Source organism: Penicillium odoratum (genome assembly GCF_028828045.1).
Source record: "Penicillium odoratum strain IBT 22623 chromosome Unknown utg000001l_segment0_segment0, whole genome shotgun sequence".
Classification (NCBI taxonomy): domain Eukaryota; kingdom Fungi; phylum Ascomycota; class Eurotiomycetes; order Eurotiales; family Aspergillaceae; genus Penicillium; species Penicillium odoratum.
Window position 1 is genome coordinate 5,071,737 of NW_026643143.1, and position 16,730 is coordinate 5,088,466.

Genomic DNA, 16,730 nt, shown 5'->3' on the forward strand with positions numbered 1-16,730 from the left:
GTAGATATTCTAAGGCTGTTGACTTATCTAGAACTTGCATCTCAAAGAGACTGCATAATGGTTATGCTACCTACTGCAATTTGAAGTAACCTCTACACAAACCTCGAGAAGTAAACACCCCTCGCTGGTCAATATCCTTTTGCACCTCAACCAGTCTTTGTTTGTTATGTTGACCATAGCCGGAGAAAGGATCTTGCTGATGATAAGCGTAGTTTATATAGAGCCAGCGGTAATGACTTTCAGCTTGCACAGTAGCAGCTTTTACACGCTCAATCCAGCTTTGGACAAATGCATTTACCGCGTCGTCATCCTGGCTGTTAATCCACTTCACCGTCAAAAGGCAGACTGTACAAGTTATTATCATCTGTCAATCGCACACAACGAATACTCTGTTGAAGACTCACTGGTTAGAGGACCATCGGCATCGATACCAAGAGCATTCCCACCCCTTTCATGGCCCGCACGAATCACACCTTCGTAGAGAGGTTGGAAAATAACGTTGGGAAAGAATCCTGCCACTTGCTTGATAGGCCGGCTCTCCTCCGCCATAATATCCATGATACGTCCATCCATCTGTGCAGACGGGTGATATGTTATAGTGGCAAATAGATTACTGAATATACTGTTAGGAAAGATGCACTTGAGCTGCTGATCAAACTTACCGACTCCCCGATGGGGTGTGAGAAGCGCCTTCCAGACTCAGGGCACTCATTCGATCAATTCGTACCGTACTTGACTCGAATGGAATCGTTTCAAGGCTGGTGAATGGAGCTGGGTGGAGGATTGGTCGCGCACATGCATGTGTGAAACTAAGGGAAAATTGATCCGATGCCTGGTCATAGCTATAACCATAAGAGAACGCCATATCAGTGTCATTCTTCCAAGTGGTGGTGAGTTCAAAGGCTTCATTGGCAATTTGATTCTTGTAGATCGAGGCATATGTCTTGTCACCACCAAGAATGTATGTTTGAGGAACTGCACGCATGGTAAAACATGTCACGATCCCGAAATTAGTCATTCCCCCTCGCAGTGCAAAGTATAAGTCCGAATTCCAATGTTCACTGACATGCACAATCGCCGCGTTTGGTAGGACAATCTAAAGCTTGGTCAGAATGCGCCGTTTCGTTTGGCTGAATTGATATACCTCATATTCTAAGATATTGTCAACTGCCAGGCCGTATTTAGGCGAGAGGTTGGAAACTCCTCCGCCTAATGCATAACCACCCAGCCCAACATCAGCAACTCGACCACCAGTAGTAGTCAGATTAAATTCTTCGAGCCCGTGATACATGGTATAAAGCACGTGTCCGCTGCCAAGTTTCACCGTTTTTTGATCGGGAGCTACTTGGAGGGATCTCATCAAGTGCATGTCGATGGTCACACCACCAACCGATACCGAGTCATCTGGATTGCGAGCATGACCTCCGCTCTTTACTGCGAATCGACACCAGTGGTCGACCAAGATTCTTAGGATTTTGCTGACATCTAGAGCATTTGATGGCTCCACGCGGCAGGCAGATTGAGTCTCCTGCTACTTAGCGTCCCAAACCCTAAAATCTCTATCGGCTGGGTAGTGTAGGTTCGGTCCAAACTCAGAAGATAGTTCTGCGCACTTTTCAATGTCAGTGAGCATCCATCCACGAGTGCATGGGCTACCTTGGAGCTTACCGCTTTTGCACATGCTCTGGGTGAATTGGTGGTACTCAGATTTGTTTCGTGTTGCCACGCAGCGACAGATAAAGAGAGCAGAAAAAAGGTGTGCAACAATCGAGGAAGAAGCATATTGGTAAGATAGAAATAGTTGACATATCGACTCAAGGCAGTGAAAATGTCATTATATATCCAATCCAGTTCCTTGGCAAAGGGAGAGTGCGAATTCGCCAAGAATTCGCTCGCAAGATCATCAAAGCCAACATACGCTAAAGGTAGAAAATGCCAGGTGCTTATCATACGTCTACCAAGCAGATGATCTAGACTTGAACTACTGGCTCTCCTCAAGTTCAAAGCAAGGGACGGACCATGACGTATAATAAGCATCCAGCATATGCCAAGGCCGGCCAAGAGTTAAGCATGATGATCTGCCTGGGCATCATAAATGGACTTGGAATATGTCTATTTAAAAAGGCGAGCCATTCATCGTCCTCTCTATAAGGGGATGGTAATTTCTCCCCAGTGCCTCTCATTCAAGACCATGCCTTCCACAGTATTTTTCATCATATTTTCCTTTATAGCTATTCGCGTCCTCGGTCTCTCTCCAAGCCTACATGAGGTCTTCAGGTTCCCCAACGGTACATGGGTTGAAAACATAGCTGTACAGCCTAACGGAAATATTCTCGTCTCACTCGTGAATACGCCAGAACTCTGGCAGGTCACACCTTCGATCCAACCAGGTCCCTATCCAGCCCAATTAATTCACCACTTCGACGGAGCAAGCTCCGTTAATGGGATCACCGAGCTTTCACTCGATAAATATGCAGTGATTGCATCTAATTCTGTGTGGAAAGTCGATCTAAGTGCTCAGAGCTCGAAGCCAATTCAAATCGCCACACTCCCCAATGGAACCCTGAATGGCATGGCGACATTAAATGAAAGATCAGTTGTCATTTCGGATTCTCAACTGGGTCTTGTTTGGCGTCTCGATACAGAAACAGGCGACTATACCATGATACATCAGGATGGGACGATGGCACCGAATGATGATCTGGGTTTGATGCTTGGGATCAATGGATTGAGAATAAAAAATGGCTACATGCACTACAACAATAGCCCTCGGCGAATATTCTGCCGCGTTTCTATTGATGCTCATACTGGTGAAGCATTGGGACTTTATGAGATCGTCGCGCATGATGTTCTCGCTGATGACTTTGCTATTGGTTCAAACGGCGTGGCATACTTGGCTGGGCTCACGGATAATGTGGTTACTAAAGTCTTTCCGAATGGATCACACACGGTTATTGCGGGCTCTAAAGATTCGAGGGATTTGATGACTGCCACGTCGGCGGCATTTGGTCAAGCATTCAATGGCCACGACATTCTTTATATCACTACAGGAGGGGAGTCAGAGCATCCTGTGAAAAATAAAAATACTAGAGGCGGAAAGGTTATGGCGCTGATGATTGATTGACTTTAAATATCAGTGATGACCTGGGGTTTCTTCTAGATATGCAATCTGGTTAAAATCCCTAGTCATTCAAGGCCGTCGGTCTGCGAGATGGGAGTTGACCTAGGACTATAAACCGGCTCATTCAGATAATAAATCAGGTCCATTCGGCATCCCCTAAGAGGAAGAGTAAACAAGACTTCAGGGAACAGGTGTCACCACATACGCACTCTCTCCTCCAAGTGCCAAGGCACGTTAAACTACTTTTGAAATAGTGTTTTTTTATCACAGAACCTGGCCTTGTTTTGTAAAGTACTCGATTATCATATTTTACTAGCCCATGTTTCGCACCTGTCAGAGCCAGATAATGCTATCCCGGAACTCCATCACTTTTACTCCATCGGGAACAGGCATCTTGGTTGGAGACAGATAATAGTGACCAACGCGGTAAAATAAAAATACCCTCTCCCTTGACACGCTGACGCTCCTAGAGAAAAGTGCATCATTTCAGAAGCAGAAGGGTGAAAAGTCACCTGATCTTGAGGCTGAGAATTCCCCCGCTTCCTGAGTCTCGGGGTCTTCACTGACACCATCATAGTAAGCACCGCCTTTTGACTATGACTCAAATCTCGTTTGGTAACGGCAGCTCGGGGCCTCAATTTGGAATCAACCACGGAGCAGTCAATATTTTGTCCGGTACGGTTCATGAAGCCTTATCCCAGTCGGGTTTACCTGACTAAAAGCCTCTTTTTGACCCAGATCAAATAGAAGCCCCACAGCAGAGGGTCGACAACGGTTCGCTTCACCCCGTAGCTATCAAAGAGACTATCACTTACTATAGTGGTAGAGATACACAAGTCATTGGCGTTTCGGCGGATGCTAGACCGGAGAGAGAATGTTGAGCCATGTCATCCTAATACCTGCCAATGGATTTTGGACTTGGAAAAATATCAGTCCTGGAGGAGCGAGTCCCGTGGTCTACTGTGGATCAAAGGTAAACCTGGTGCGGGAAAATCGACATTGATGGCATACCTCCACGGCAAACTTAAGAACGGCAAACAGGGCATCCAGCTCGACTTTTTCTTTACCGCCCGCGGCGAAATGATGCAACGTACACCACTAGGCATGCTTAGGTCTTTACTGAACCAGATATTTGACTGCGATGTGACCGTACGCCCTCAAGTACGCGAAGCCTATGAACAACGATGTAGGCAATTTGGATACGGTGAAGGCATGTGGGAATGGCCACAACTGGTGCTCGAAGAGTTACTAGCAGGTGTTATTTTATCATCTGCTAGTCGGCAACCTGTAACAGTGTTTATCGACGCTCTAGATGAGACCGGAGTTCGGTCTGCTCAACAACTCACGGCGTATTTCCATCGACTTATTGACCGAGCAGCAAAAAGAAATGCTGCTGTTCGAATCTGCATTTCATGTCGACACTATCCCATCATAGCAAGTGCCCAGGCTATGGAGATTCCTGTCGAACAGCATAATTGCAAAGACATCGCTCTATACATCAAGGACGTGCTTACTGAGATAGAGGTTGACAACAATCCTAGCGAAGATATGAGAGAAATGTTGATGGAACAACTAATTCAGCAAGCGAATGGTGTGTTCCAATGGGCTCATCTCATAATGCCTCTTGCTCGACAGAGGATTTTTGAAGGAGAATCGTACGATGATATCTGTTGCTGGTTACGCGAGGTTCCGGCCGGCCTAGAAGAGGTGTATATATACATTCTAAAAAATGTGATAGAAGAGCGAAACTTGGAGCAATCGTTCTCGTTGTTTCAATGGGTTTGCCTGGCTGAACGACCACTAACTGTGATCGAAATGCGGTATGCCTTAGCAGCTAGAAATGCCCAAATCACGCGTGCACCAGAGACATGGGAGAAGATCAATGGCTTTATTGAAAGCGACGAACGAATGAAGCGAAGAATCAAGGTCCTTTCTGGTGGATTAGTGGAAGTTGTCCCAAGCGGAGCAGCGAAGGAAACTGTCCAGGTGGTACACCAGTCAGTTAATGATTTCTTGCGCGCGAAAGGCCTAGCTGTTTTGAGTGATAATATCGGCGCCAGAAGTCCGGCCTTAGAAAGGGAACAGATTCTCTTACAATGTCAGGCAAATCTCTACCGGTCTTGTCTTTTTTATCTCGCCTTGCTCCGTATACGTGGAGATATCTCAAATAATTTCTGGGAGAAGAGAGGGGAGACTAGAGAGGACCTTATCCAGAGCAACCCGTTGCTTACTTACGCCACTGCCAACCTCTTTATTCACGCGGAAAAGGCTGGTCACTCTCGTGTGCTTATACTACCAAATGAACTAGATATACTACGGCAGGTGTTAGGTCGATGGGTCCAGATATACCGAGTTCTCAACCCTTTCAATCCAGCGTGCCCACCAATACGTACTACAATCATTCATATGGCGGCAGCCGCAAATCTCGTCGACATCATAGAGTGTGTGTCTTGGAACAGCGGGGATGTGGCATCGAAAGACGCAGGTGGAAACACAGCTTTCCATTTAGCAGCGCGATACGGTCATATATCAGTTGGGAGAATGTTGCGTGAGAAAGCAGCGAATTGTGAAGCGACAATGATAAAGGAAAAACACCATTGATTGAAGCAGCTAGCTATGGGCATACGGGATTTGTCGAATGGCTTCTGTGCGAAGGTGTAAACTTTGAAGCAACAAGGGGTAAAGGCGATGCACTACTAGCAGCTTCATCGAGGGGGCATCCAAACGTTGTTAAAATATTGCTTGGGGCTGGCGCCAATGTCAATGCTCAAGGTGGCCGATATGGTAATGCCCTACAGGCTGCTGTATATAGGAGAAAAAGTGAGATCGTGAAGATCCTCCTCGACGCTGGCGCCGATGTCAATGCTCAGGGGGGTGAATACGGCAATGCCCTACAGGCTGCTGTATGTGGGAGAAAAGTGAGGTCGTGAAGATGCTCCTCGACGCTGGCGCCAATGTTAATGCTCAGGGCGGTCTATATGGATCATCTCTCTTAGCGGCTGTTTATGAGGGCAATGCTGAGCAAGTTCAAATACTTCTTCGCGCCGGCGCAAATGCGTTGCTCGCAGATGAGCTCGAGCGGACTCCTCTTCACATTGCGGCCTCGAAAAATAGGCTTGATATCCTTCACCGATTCCCGGAGCTCTTCATCCCTATTAATAATCGGGACAAGTTTTTACAAGCCCCCCTTCACCTGGCTATTTGTCTTGGCCATATCGAATTTGCCATGAAGCTCCTCCACTTTGGTGCCAATCCTTCTCTTCTAGATGGTTATGGCAGAAATACCCTGGACTGGGTAATAGGAAATGAGAGCCTAGTGCACCAAATTCAAAACCACTACCCTTCAATTGTCGTGACGCCCAATGATACTCAAGAGTTCGCTGTTCGGCAATCAATTCTTCAAGTCTCAGACACGCTTCTCCAGTCTCAACTAAAGCGCCCATGGCCACTTTTACAGCAATTGGGTCGCTATCTGTTGTTTCTCAATGACGAGGACAATGCCCGATGTCTATTTCAGCTGCATTTCTCTCAGGAAACTTATCCTGGTACCACTGTATATCAGCCTACGTGTGATCTTTGTACACGGGTTATCAACGGCTCTCGCTCTGTGTGTAGAACTTGCGCCCATATGGATCTATGCTCGACCTGCGTGCAGAAGCATCCCTTCCACAGTCGACTACACCCAAATCAAGAGCATAAGACCTTTGAAGTGTCACAAGTGCTTGATCAAGAGTCTCCGCTTCCCACATCAGTATCAGAGGAGTTGCGAAAATATATCGACAAGTTTTCTGCGCCAAGTAGCCATGGAAGTGGGAATAGATCGTCAAAAGATTCCCTGGCTCTTTGGCTATCCAAAATCACGGCACCCGAAGAGAGAACTCTAATTCCAATGGCTCTTGGCCCAATCTCAGTGATCTCTCTTCTGTTGCTTGGGCTTGGGCTTGGGCTTGGGCTAATAGCATGTTTGTTTGGATAATGGTATAGTTACATCTGAATGAATGTATTCTTCAAGGTGGCCGTCATTAGCTTTCTATCATAGAAGAACGATCGCTCTGGTATACACGTATCATAACCCAGACTGTTTGTTAACTTTTGTATTCCTATCGCAAGAAATCTCGTTTCGGAGTTCGTTTAATAATTGCTAATGTCTTTTATATAGTAGCTCTTTAAGAATCGTACGGTAATAAAGAAATTTGAAAGCATAGATTCTAGGATAGAATATTGTATATTACTGACACGGGGTCACTAATATTCGGTGGCTTTACTAGATATAGTATGGTAGAGCTTAGCGCCAAGTCTTTGAAAGTGTGAAAGAGTATAGGAGGTGACACCATCTTTTGGAGATACTGTATGAAGTGGGAATAAACATGCAGGCGATATTCCATGCTCATAGTAGAAACCCAGGGCAGAGGTGTAAAAGTGAGCCCAATCATGCAAGTCAAACGCTCGGACCCTCAGTGGATCTACCATACAAATTCTGATTGGTCGATTACTACTACCGGATTTAGACGCAGATCGGTGGATCGGGCAAGACAGATCCACAGTGACCTCAAGAGTAAAGTCACGAGAAAGAATAATGCATAAACAGTACTCACCCTCATCATCATCCAGCACTCTTATTAAACTCCCCCACATCCAATACGCAGAACCTAAACAGATACATACCATACCTGAATTTTATCAAATCAATCAATATGTCTGAACGTTCGTCCGTCCCTTCCGTCTCCCACCATAAAATATTGACCATTGATGGTAGATTCTACGCAACCTACCGAGCACAAGGAGTCTTTCTTCGAGAAGATTTTTGATCACCACCACAAGCATGAAGATGAGGAGCATGATAAGGACAATGATAAGGACCAGCCTCATCACGGGGGAGGATTAGGTTCCGACATGAAGAAAGACGAGGAGGGCTTTAGGGATTACATCAAAGAGGATGAGGAGGAAAGCAAGGGAGGCCAGGAGTATGGAGGATTGATGTAATTCACTACCTTCGTTTTGCTTATGTGCTTGTTATTATACCTCCTCGAACAACCAGAAAATTGTCAATTGGTACCAGGGGGCTCTGCTATTATTCAAATCCACTCACTTATGTATTCATATAATAAATTATTAAATGGATATAAATCTTCATGACCGGCTTAATGACCGTGTATTGACGATAACAGTGAATCCGGCGACCATCCGTCATCTACCATTAGCGATTTTTGGTTGTCCCCGAGGCAGTACAGCAGATTGAGAAGACACTTCTCGACTCCCTGGCGCGCTTCCAAACTTAATGTGCCGAGAACTTGCACCAGAGCCACAACATAATCCACCTTGGATTGTCCTTCCGCGAAGAGCATTGTCAAGCTTTCATATAAGATGGAGTGCAAGTTGTGGACTGAACGCCCCCACATATGCTGCGTATTATTCAAGGATATCTCCAATCCATCAAGTGTGGTTAGCCCGGTGGCTGTCGCATCTCCATCGGGAAGAACGGAAATTGACTCCTGTATTAGGATACTGATGGAGAATAAACACCCGAGAATTTCGTCTTCCTGCTCCGTGATGGGAGCCTCATGGGAAGAAGAGTGAATAGAGATCTGAAAGCTGTGACGCAAAAGTCCGACTGCGGCATGAGTGAAAGGGAATGAAGAAAGTCCTTGAGTGTAAAAAGATCCCATGAAAGTTCTCATGTCTTGAATAAATGAGATCAACCAAAGGCAGCGGACCTTTTGAACATCGCAAGATGGGGCTTGCATATCGGGGGATGAGAACATAGGGTGAGAGAGTCGACCGAGATTGTTCGTAGACTCCAGCCATGATGGCCGCGACATTAAAGAGACACTGGTAGTTGTTAGCGCAAATTATTCATCTTCATCATTAGACACCTACAGGTAAACCACAAGTTCCAGGCGCCAGTTATTGTGGAGCGCTCCAACTCCACCTTTGGCATCGATCATTCTTTGCAAGCCATCACGGTGAATTTTCCAATGCTCTACTGTACCCCAATATCGCTGCCAAGGTGATCAGCCAGTTTTCCATACAAATGCTTGGTTGAAATACCTCAAACGTGAGCAGGCGAACAACAGCAGCAAAAGCATCATCGCTTAGCTCTTTCTCAGGATCACTAAGCCAAAGCCGTAGAATCCGGACAGCCTCAATCTTATATTTCAAGGCATCGGAAGATTCCGATCCTCGTCGCGGGGGCGTGCCAGCGTATAGATGATACAGGTGCGCAGCTGAATGAGCCATGATGCAATTGAAAGATGAAGCATTCGAAAGATCCAGTGGGAACCATACGTCCTTCATTGGATTAAACTCAGTCACCTCCAAGTTTTCAAACATCATAGCTGCATGTGTGCCAATCCCTGCGGTTCATTAGATAGATCTCCACGAGGAATGCCAATCATACGCACAGTGATGTAAAAGCTTCTGATGCTGACTCGTCAAGTGAACAGGGCACGTCTGAAAAGGGTCAGGCCTCGAGCTTGACAGCGCATAACTCATACCACCGAACATCTGAGCGGGGATGCCAGAATATTCATCTTGATACTTGGCCACATCCGTGACCGCATTTTGTTGAAAATCCGAGGCCGAGGAGCTACTTGCATCTGCTGGTGAACAATCTTCGTTTGCGACACCCTTCGAGCGAAGAGGTAAATTCCGAGATGACCTTTTCTGGTGCTTTATCTTCGCCTCCTGATTGCGCTGATGTCGCCGCTTCCAGTGCTCTCTCATGGCATGGCTCCGAGCTTCTGATTTGGTGTTCCCCGTAACAAATGAGAACTGGGGCGTTCCACTGGAGGAGCTGGAGGCCCGCGGAGACATTGTCTTTTTCTGGCCATGAGAAGTTGATGCTGGAGGAAAATTGATGGATCCAAATGTGGAATGGGCCGGTGAGAATGGGATCACATGATGGGGTCGCTCCACCGACAACATTGCAAGTCAAGTATAACGTGATTTCTCTAAAGATCTGCACCACCAGTCTGGCTCTAAATGTTGGAATTCTGTAATTTTATTTCCAATGAACTCTCTAACAAATGGTTGGTTTCATTTCTCAACTCGTGATTCATGTTTTCAAATTAAAGTCTAGAGATACGGGATCTCGCCACATACCTCGGCCATGGTCCATCAGCGGCGTTACTGGCGTAGTGGATCCTAGGATTTCTCCCATGGTTAGTGAATCAAATGGGTAATTTTAGACATGTTAAAGGGCTTCACCTCCAATATCGGAAAATATCTTGATATTCTCAAATATTTTCTGCACGAAGCCCCCACACTCCTAGGTCTGGAATACGTGACCATGGAAGATTATTTCAAATCCAATAGTACGGACAACAACGCGTGAGGGAAGGTGAGAATGTAGTAAACGAATTGGGTGACCAGGCATAAAATTCACACTGAGTCAGAATCTCCCGCTTTTATGAAGCCCGGCTGCTGGGTATGCTTACCTTTCTTATCGGTACACCATTTTCGGCAATTTCTTCGTACCGCTCGAGAAGTAGTAGGCTCCCACTCTATATAATACATTGCGTTATATACGTATCGCTTCCTCGCCTCCGTATCCATTCTATTATAGAACTATATAGTCATTACTTATGGAATACCGGTTTTCTATCAAGTGTAGTCTGTCATTTCCCAAATATCATATTCGTTAAGAGCTAGATCCAGAGCCTCGGGATTTTGCCACATTTCTCGGCCATGGGATATCAGCAGCATAGTGGACCCTGAATTGTCAGTAAAGGTTCGGTGAATATTTCAGCAAAGGGTAATTTTAGAGCGTGAGTTTCATGTATAGTTTTGATTCCGAAAGCTTGGAATTAAGAACCGTTCAAACTTTCGGCCAGATTAGAAATCATAATCTCCCATGTCCAGGGCTTAATTCCAAGCTTTTGGTTTTGAATATCGCTTCCATACCTTTGACATACTTTCTAATATCTTATCCATGGATCTAAAATATGAGGTACTAATCACTAGAAATTGCATTTCGGAAACCAATCTAAATAGTAAAAAAGCTTCCAAAGTTCTACTTTTTGATAGCAGCCTCAGTCGCCTTCTTAAGCCTCGCCCCAAGATCCTGATTAACACGACTGAATAGTGCTGTAGATATGTCAGTTAAACTCTTCTCAAAACCTTCAACAAAGCCTGGACGAACCATATACTGCATCGCGCAACTTATCTGACTTGACTCCACTGATACTGCCAGCAAGGTTGGCAATAGTTCTATCCTGATGTCCTGGCTCACGACCAATAACCTCCCACAATTCAGCAGGCTGGACGAAATCCTCATCCGAAATATCGCTAGTGTAGGTAGTGACTTCTCCAATCCACTTCTCGTGCTCTGTGTGCAGGCTGAGCGACTCGGGCTTGACTCGCTTGACTTGGGGATAGTATTTGGTCGGCTGGAGAGTAGAGTTGACGTAATTTGGATCACCGCCGTAGTTACCGTCGAATCTCATCTTACCATCTCTCTGGAAGGGACAGTATACTGGAACCTTGGCTGCGTTGGTTGGCAGCTGCTGGTAGTTGACGCCGAGGCGGTAGCGAGCTGCATCGGGGTAGGCGAATAGACGTGCTTGGAGGACTAAATATCGAATGAGATTGCTGTGATCAAATAATGCTCAAGATACTAACCGGGATCAGCTGAAGCGGCAAAGCCAGGTACCATGTTAGAGGGAGAGAAGGCCGCCTGCTCAATATCGGCGAAATAGTTGTTGGGCTAATATATGGTTAGGTTTAAGTATTTGAAGGGATTGGATAACCAACGTTGCGGTTTAGAGTCATTTTGCCGATCTTTCTCAGCGGAAAGTCCTTGTGTGACCAGACTTTGGTCATATCAAAGATATTCCAACGGTAGTTCTCGGCCTCGGAGGGTTCCATGACTTGAACAAATACATCCCACGCAGGATAGTCTTTTCTCTCAATGGCCTCGTACATGTCTCGAATCATGTAATCGGGGTCTTCACCGGCAATTTTCGTTGCCTCTGCCTGAGTGAAATTCTTGACTCCCTGCTGGGTCTTCATGTGGATCTTGATGTATTTGAATGAACCATCCTGGTTTATTAAGTAAGCCAAGTATATGCAATATTGGGCTGAGATATCTTACCTCCTTGGTGAACTTGTAAGTATGTCCACTGTAGGAGTTCAAAAAGCGGACCGATTGTGGGGTTCCACGATCACTGAAGAGAACTAAGAGCTGATGGATTCCTTCAGGGTTGCCCACGTGGAAGCTAGGAGATGTCAGCGATTCTGCACAAAGGGCTCAATCGATATGCCTACTCCCAGAACTAAACGTCATATTAGCTTCAAGATTTTTCGTCTGCATAGAGTTCATGGAATGACTTACCATGTTCGCATCGGGAAGGTGGGTCCGCGGGTGTCTCTTGTGAGAGCGATTCATAGAGGGGAACTTGATGGGATCCCGAATAAAGAATACCGGCTGCACTGCATAAGCGGGGATCTCCGGGTATGTCTCAAAATATAAATAGCTCACGGTGTTGTTAAAGACCCAGTCCAAATTTCCTTCATCTGTGTAGAGTTTCATTCCCCAGCCGTGGACATCACGGGAGGTATCAGCAGAGCCTGACTCTGGTCCAACTGTAGAGACGCGAAGAAGAACAGGAGTCTTCTTGCCAGCTTTGTTGAGAAAGCTGGCGGAGGTCAGGTCGGAGCAGTCGGCGGTGGCTTCAAATTCTCCGTATGCTCTTTGTAGATACTCAGGTGAGTGCCCTCTAGAAAAGGCATTGAGTTGACTTACCCGACAGCTTTGGCGTGAACAACACTGGAACAGTATTGTTAGCCAAAATACCCTTGCAAGCATACATTGTGTCACTTACCGCTCGGGAATTCTCTCACGAGAAAAGTGCGCGAGAGTCTCGATGAGCTGGGTGTCCTGGAGTAAGCCAAGGCCGCCACCTTGCCCGTTACGCATAAGCACAGCAGTGCTACTGCTTGCGAAGGGGCATCCTTTTTTTCTTCAATGAATATCTAATTAAAAAAGGGGACTGTATATGAGTGACAAACCTTCAGCAAGGGTGTAGTATTTATCAGCAGACATTATGAGTTCAAAAACTGTGAAATTGAGAGTTCACAATTGAGCTGAATTAGCTTGGGTCAGTTGGACTCAGTTAAATAGGCACAATACATGGAGAGCTATCGATGCTTCCGTACCCAATTTCAGCCGATAAGCGTTTGAGTTCTTCTGTCCGTAATCCATAACGTCATTTTTTGGTGCGCCCAACACAAGTGGCCTGCCCGGACCGGATAAGCTGGAATTGATAGAAAGCGATTGGTCTCTTTGTAAAACCCCTCACTTGTATGCGCGATGGCCCATACCAGAGCCTGCATACTGTACTGTGGCGGTCCATTCCAGGCCGCATCCCGGCCGCATATGAAACCATCCGCGGATAATTAATGGTCGGACAGATGTCAATTGAGCGGCGTGGGCTGAAAGATGCCGAGCTCTCCCGAAGATCATGAGCTCAATGGCCAATTAAATTCGAATTATTCGAGGATGATTCAGTGTTGGTTCTTCGAGTTAGTGTTCGAGGCATGTAGTCTCCGGGTTATTTCCAGGGATCGGCCGGTTTGAAGCTTAACCCGGTAGTAGTACCTTGGAATGCCGTTTGGGAATGAGGGACTTGATTGGACAAGTACCACTTCCAACTTCGGCTTTGCGGGTTGTGGAGTTGTGGAGTTGTCTGGGCCAAGTGGGTATGGTGGGGCTAAGTGTCGTGTCCATATGCAGACAAATGTTTGGAATATCAATCCAATATGTATCTGATCTGACACGAAGCCACACATCATACTGCATATGCAGTAATGATATCCCAGAATGGATTCACTATCTAACCAATTGGGATTTATCTCCACGACGGACTTGACTTACCTCGCAAAGTCTACAACGTCACATATGAGGGGTACAGGAGTGCAATCAGTCTCCATTACGGTCACTCGGTTTCTTACGATCCTAGGTAGAGAGCGAAGCTTCATCTATAAAAGCCAGTTGAATCTAGGGTAATTCCTGTTCATCAGATCATCATTCTTTTATCTCTTAATCCCCATTCTATTCAAACATTGAATCTTCATCATGACCATCCAAGACGGTGGCCGATTTGATTTCATCATTGTTGGCGGTGGTACGGCTGGTAACATTGTTGCCAGTCGTCTTGCTGAAAGTCCCAATGCCAGAATTCTAATCGTCGAAGCTGGTATTGGTGACTCCAAAGACAATGAAGACATCCGGACTCCTGGACTTGCTATGGACTTGCGTAGCAGCAAGTATGACTGGGCTTACAAGACGACCATGGTCAAACGTGATGACTATGAGCGTATTGAGAAGCCCAACACCCGTGGAAAGGCCCTCGGTGGTAGCTCTTCTTTGAACTATTTCTCTTGGGTGCCTGGCTCTAAGGCCACCTTTGATATGTGGGAGGAATTTGGCGGCAAGGAATGGACCTGGGACCCTCTTGTTCACTACCTTCGCAAGAGTGTGACCTATCACGACGACGAGGGCTTATATCCACCCGAGCTGAAAAAGATCGGTGGTGGTGGCCCAATTCCAATTGCCCATGCGGAGCTCATTCCTGAGATGCAGGGCTTCCGTGAGCATCTCATTACTGCCTGGAAGTCTACCGGCCAGGTCGTCACTGAGAACATCTTTGATGGTGAGATGAATGGCCTAGTCCACAGTGTCAACACCATCTACAAGGGTCGCCGCTCGGGCAGCTTCCTCGCGGTCGCAGACAAGCCGAACATCACCATACTCCCCGAAGTTCACTCAAAGAAACTTATTATCGATGACGCCGATCTAACTGCCAAGGGTGTGACTGTGATCACTGGCTCTGGAGAAGAGCTCGACTTCTACGCTACCCGTGAGGTCATCGTTTCGCAGGGTGTCTTTGAAACCCCTAAGCTCTTGATGCTTAGCGGTATTGGACCGGCGCCTGAGCTGGCCAAGCACAACATCCCCTTGATCGTCGATTCTCGCCACGTCGGTCAGCACCTTTTGGATCACCCCGGTGTACCCTTCTGTCTTCGTCTTAAGGACAGCTTCTCGATGGATAACCATGTTCTACAAAAGGGTCCTCTCCATACTAAGGTCCTGGATGCTTACTCCAACGGAAAGCACAAGGGCCCAATGGCATCTCCTTTCCTCGAGCTGATCGGTTTCCCTCGCATCGACAAGTATTTGGAAAACTCTCCAGAATACGTCAAGGCGAAGGCGGCTAACGGCGGTGCTGACCCCTTCTGTCCGTATGGCCAGCCTCACTTCGAACTTGATTTCATCCCCATGTATGGCAGTGCCTTCCAGTGGCACTTCCCGCACCCGGGAAAAAACAAGGGCAGTTTAATGACAGTCATGGTTGATCTCGTCCGCCCTGTCTCGGAAGGTGGTGAGGTTACTCTGAACAGTGACGATCCCCTCGAGCAAGCGAACATCAATTTGAACTACTTCAACAACGACCTGGATATTATTGCCGTTCGCGAGGGTATCAGATTTGCCTACGATGTCCTGAAGCATGGCAAGGGCTTCAAGGATATTGTTGAAGATGAATACCCTTGGGACATGCCACTTGATGATGAGGTAGCGATGAAGAGAACTGTCCTGGATCGCTGTCAGACTTCCTTCCATCCTTGTGGCACTGCTCGCCTGTCCAAGGATATCAAACAGGGTGTCGTTGATCCTAATCTCAAGGTTCACGGTATAAAGAACCTTCGTGTTATTGATGCCTCTGTTATTCCTGTTATCCCAGATTGCCGTATTCAGAACTCTGTCTACATGTGCGCCGAGAAGGGCTCCGATGCGATCAAACGTGACCACAAGGATCTGTACGCTTAGTTTGGTACACTTAGTTTGTTCGTGGGCATACCCCCACTCAAATTGTCTGTCCATCACATCGATCAACTCACATATACTCTTTCCTCGTGCAATTGAATACATAGAACATGTAGTTATCGTGGTTTGCGAATTTAGCATTAAATGAGGGCCAATAATTCACATGCTATTACAGGAAGAACAAGCGATAGGAAACAAATAAGTATTGAAAAGCAAAGCCAGAAATAGTTCTAGAAGCTGCTAATTTAAGCAGAATACAGTTGCTATTCTTGTATTAGAAAAGAGTAATTAAGTTGCGAAGAAAGGAAGTAAAGAATCAGCAGACGAACTATATGTACAAGCTCAAATACGCGCTAGTCCCAATGCGGCAATTATCACGTTAGTCATCTATCTACGCTGGTTGTTTGCCTTGAGCTTTACTCGAAACAAGTGGACTTTCCAACAGAGCTCAGCTCTACCTCATACTCTTCCATCTCAAAATATCTCGTAGCTACACAAGGAGCCCAGTCCAAAGGTCGACTGCTTCCCTACCCGTGAAAGTGATATCTATGATCTACAGCCATTTACAGTTGACTGAGTGGCAAGTGCTCAGATTATCATTCCGCGCATTATATGATTTATCCTTGAAACATTTCTCCCATCGTCTCAAGACCATTCACTTTATTGTTACAAGCGACAGTCTTCGCTATCATGAAGATCTCGCCAAATAGGATAATATGAGGATTCAAGTTCGAGAGTTGTGGATGATACCCACTGTGTTTGCGGGTTTTGACTGCTTCCTGGAGA

At 46.3% G+C, this 16,730-nt stretch overlaps 7 protein-coding genes across 7 annotated transcripts; 4 read left to right on the top strand and 3 right to left on the bottom strand.

Annotated features, from left to right (window-relative positions):
- Positions 1–70: 70 nt before the first annotated feature.
- N7520_001828 (uncharacterized protein) lies at positions 71–1,291 on the bottom strand (the record flags this gene model as incomplete). The annotated part of the gene is made up of 4 exons (XM_057135763.1): positions 71–345; positions 405–613; positions 663–1,096; positions 1,145–1,291. 4 exons carry the CDS (start codon positions 1,289–1,291, stop codon positions 71–73), a joined length of 1,065 nt encoding a protein of 354 aa, XP_057001699.1.
- A 900-nt stretch (positions 1,292–2,191) lies between these two features.
- Positions 2,192–3,124, top strand: N7520_001829 (uncharacterized protein; the record flags this gene model as incomplete). The annotated part of the gene is made up of 1 exon (XM_057135764.1): positions 2,192–3,124. One exon carries the CDS (start codon positions 2,192–2,194, stop codon positions 3,122–3,124), a length of 933 nt encoding a protein of 310 aa, XP_057001700.1.
- A 999-nt stretch (positions 3,125–4,123) lies between these two features.
- On the top strand, positions 4,124–7,097 carry N7520_001830 (uncharacterized protein; the record flags this gene model as incomplete). The annotated part of the gene is made up of 3 exons (XM_057135765.1): positions 4,124–5,687; positions 5,732–6,024; positions 6,090–7,097. The coding sequence occupies 3 exons, from the start codon at positions 4,124–4,126 to the stop codon at positions 7,095–7,097; spliced, it is 2,865 nt and encodes a 954-aa protein (XP_057001701.1).
- A 718-nt stretch (positions 7,098–7,815) lies between these two features.
- N7520_001831 (uncharacterized protein) lies at positions 7,816–8,104 on the top strand (the record flags this gene model as incomplete). The annotated part of the gene is made up of 2 exons (XM_057135766.1): positions 7,816–7,825; positions 7,878–8,104. The coding sequence occupies 2 exons, from the start codon at positions 7,816–7,818 to the stop codon at positions 8,102–8,104; spliced, it is 237 nt and encodes a 78-aa protein (XP_057001702.1).
- Positions 8,105–8,994: 890 nt separating this feature from the next.
- On the bottom strand, positions 8,995–9,934 carry N7520_001832 (uncharacterized protein; the record flags this gene model as incomplete). Its single annotated transcript, XM_057135767.1, has 3 exons — positions 8,995–9,120; positions 9,170–9,474; positions 9,523–9,934. 3 exons carry the CDS (start codon positions 9,932–9,934, stop codon positions 8,995–8,997), a joined length of 843 nt encoding a protein of 280 aa, XP_057001703.1.
- Positions 9,935–11,132: 1,198 nt separating this feature from the next.
- On the bottom strand, positions 11,133–13,163 carry N7520_001833 (catalase; the record flags this gene model as incomplete). Its single annotated transcript, XM_057135768.1, has 10 exons — positions 11,133–11,206; positions 11,262–11,690; positions 11,741–11,825; positions 11,873–12,160; positions 12,213–12,355; positions 12,386–12,425; positions 12,453–12,810; positions 12,864–12,887; positions 12,943–13,072; positions 13,130–13,163. 10 exons carry the CDS (start codon positions 13,161–13,163, stop codon positions 11,133–11,135), a joined length of 1,605 nt encoding a protein of 534 aa, XP_057001704.1.
- Positions 13,164–14,195: 1,032 nt separating this feature from the next.
- On the top strand, positions 14,196–15,947 carry N7520_001834 (GMC family oxidoreductase; the record flags this gene model as incomplete). The annotated part of the gene is made up of 1 exon (XM_057135769.1): positions 14,196–15,947. The coding sequence occupies one exon, from the start codon at positions 14,196–14,198 to the stop codon at positions 15,945–15,947; it is 1,752 nt and encodes a 583-aa protein (XP_057001705.1).
- Between the last annotated feature and the right edge of the window lie 783 nt (positions 15,948–16,730).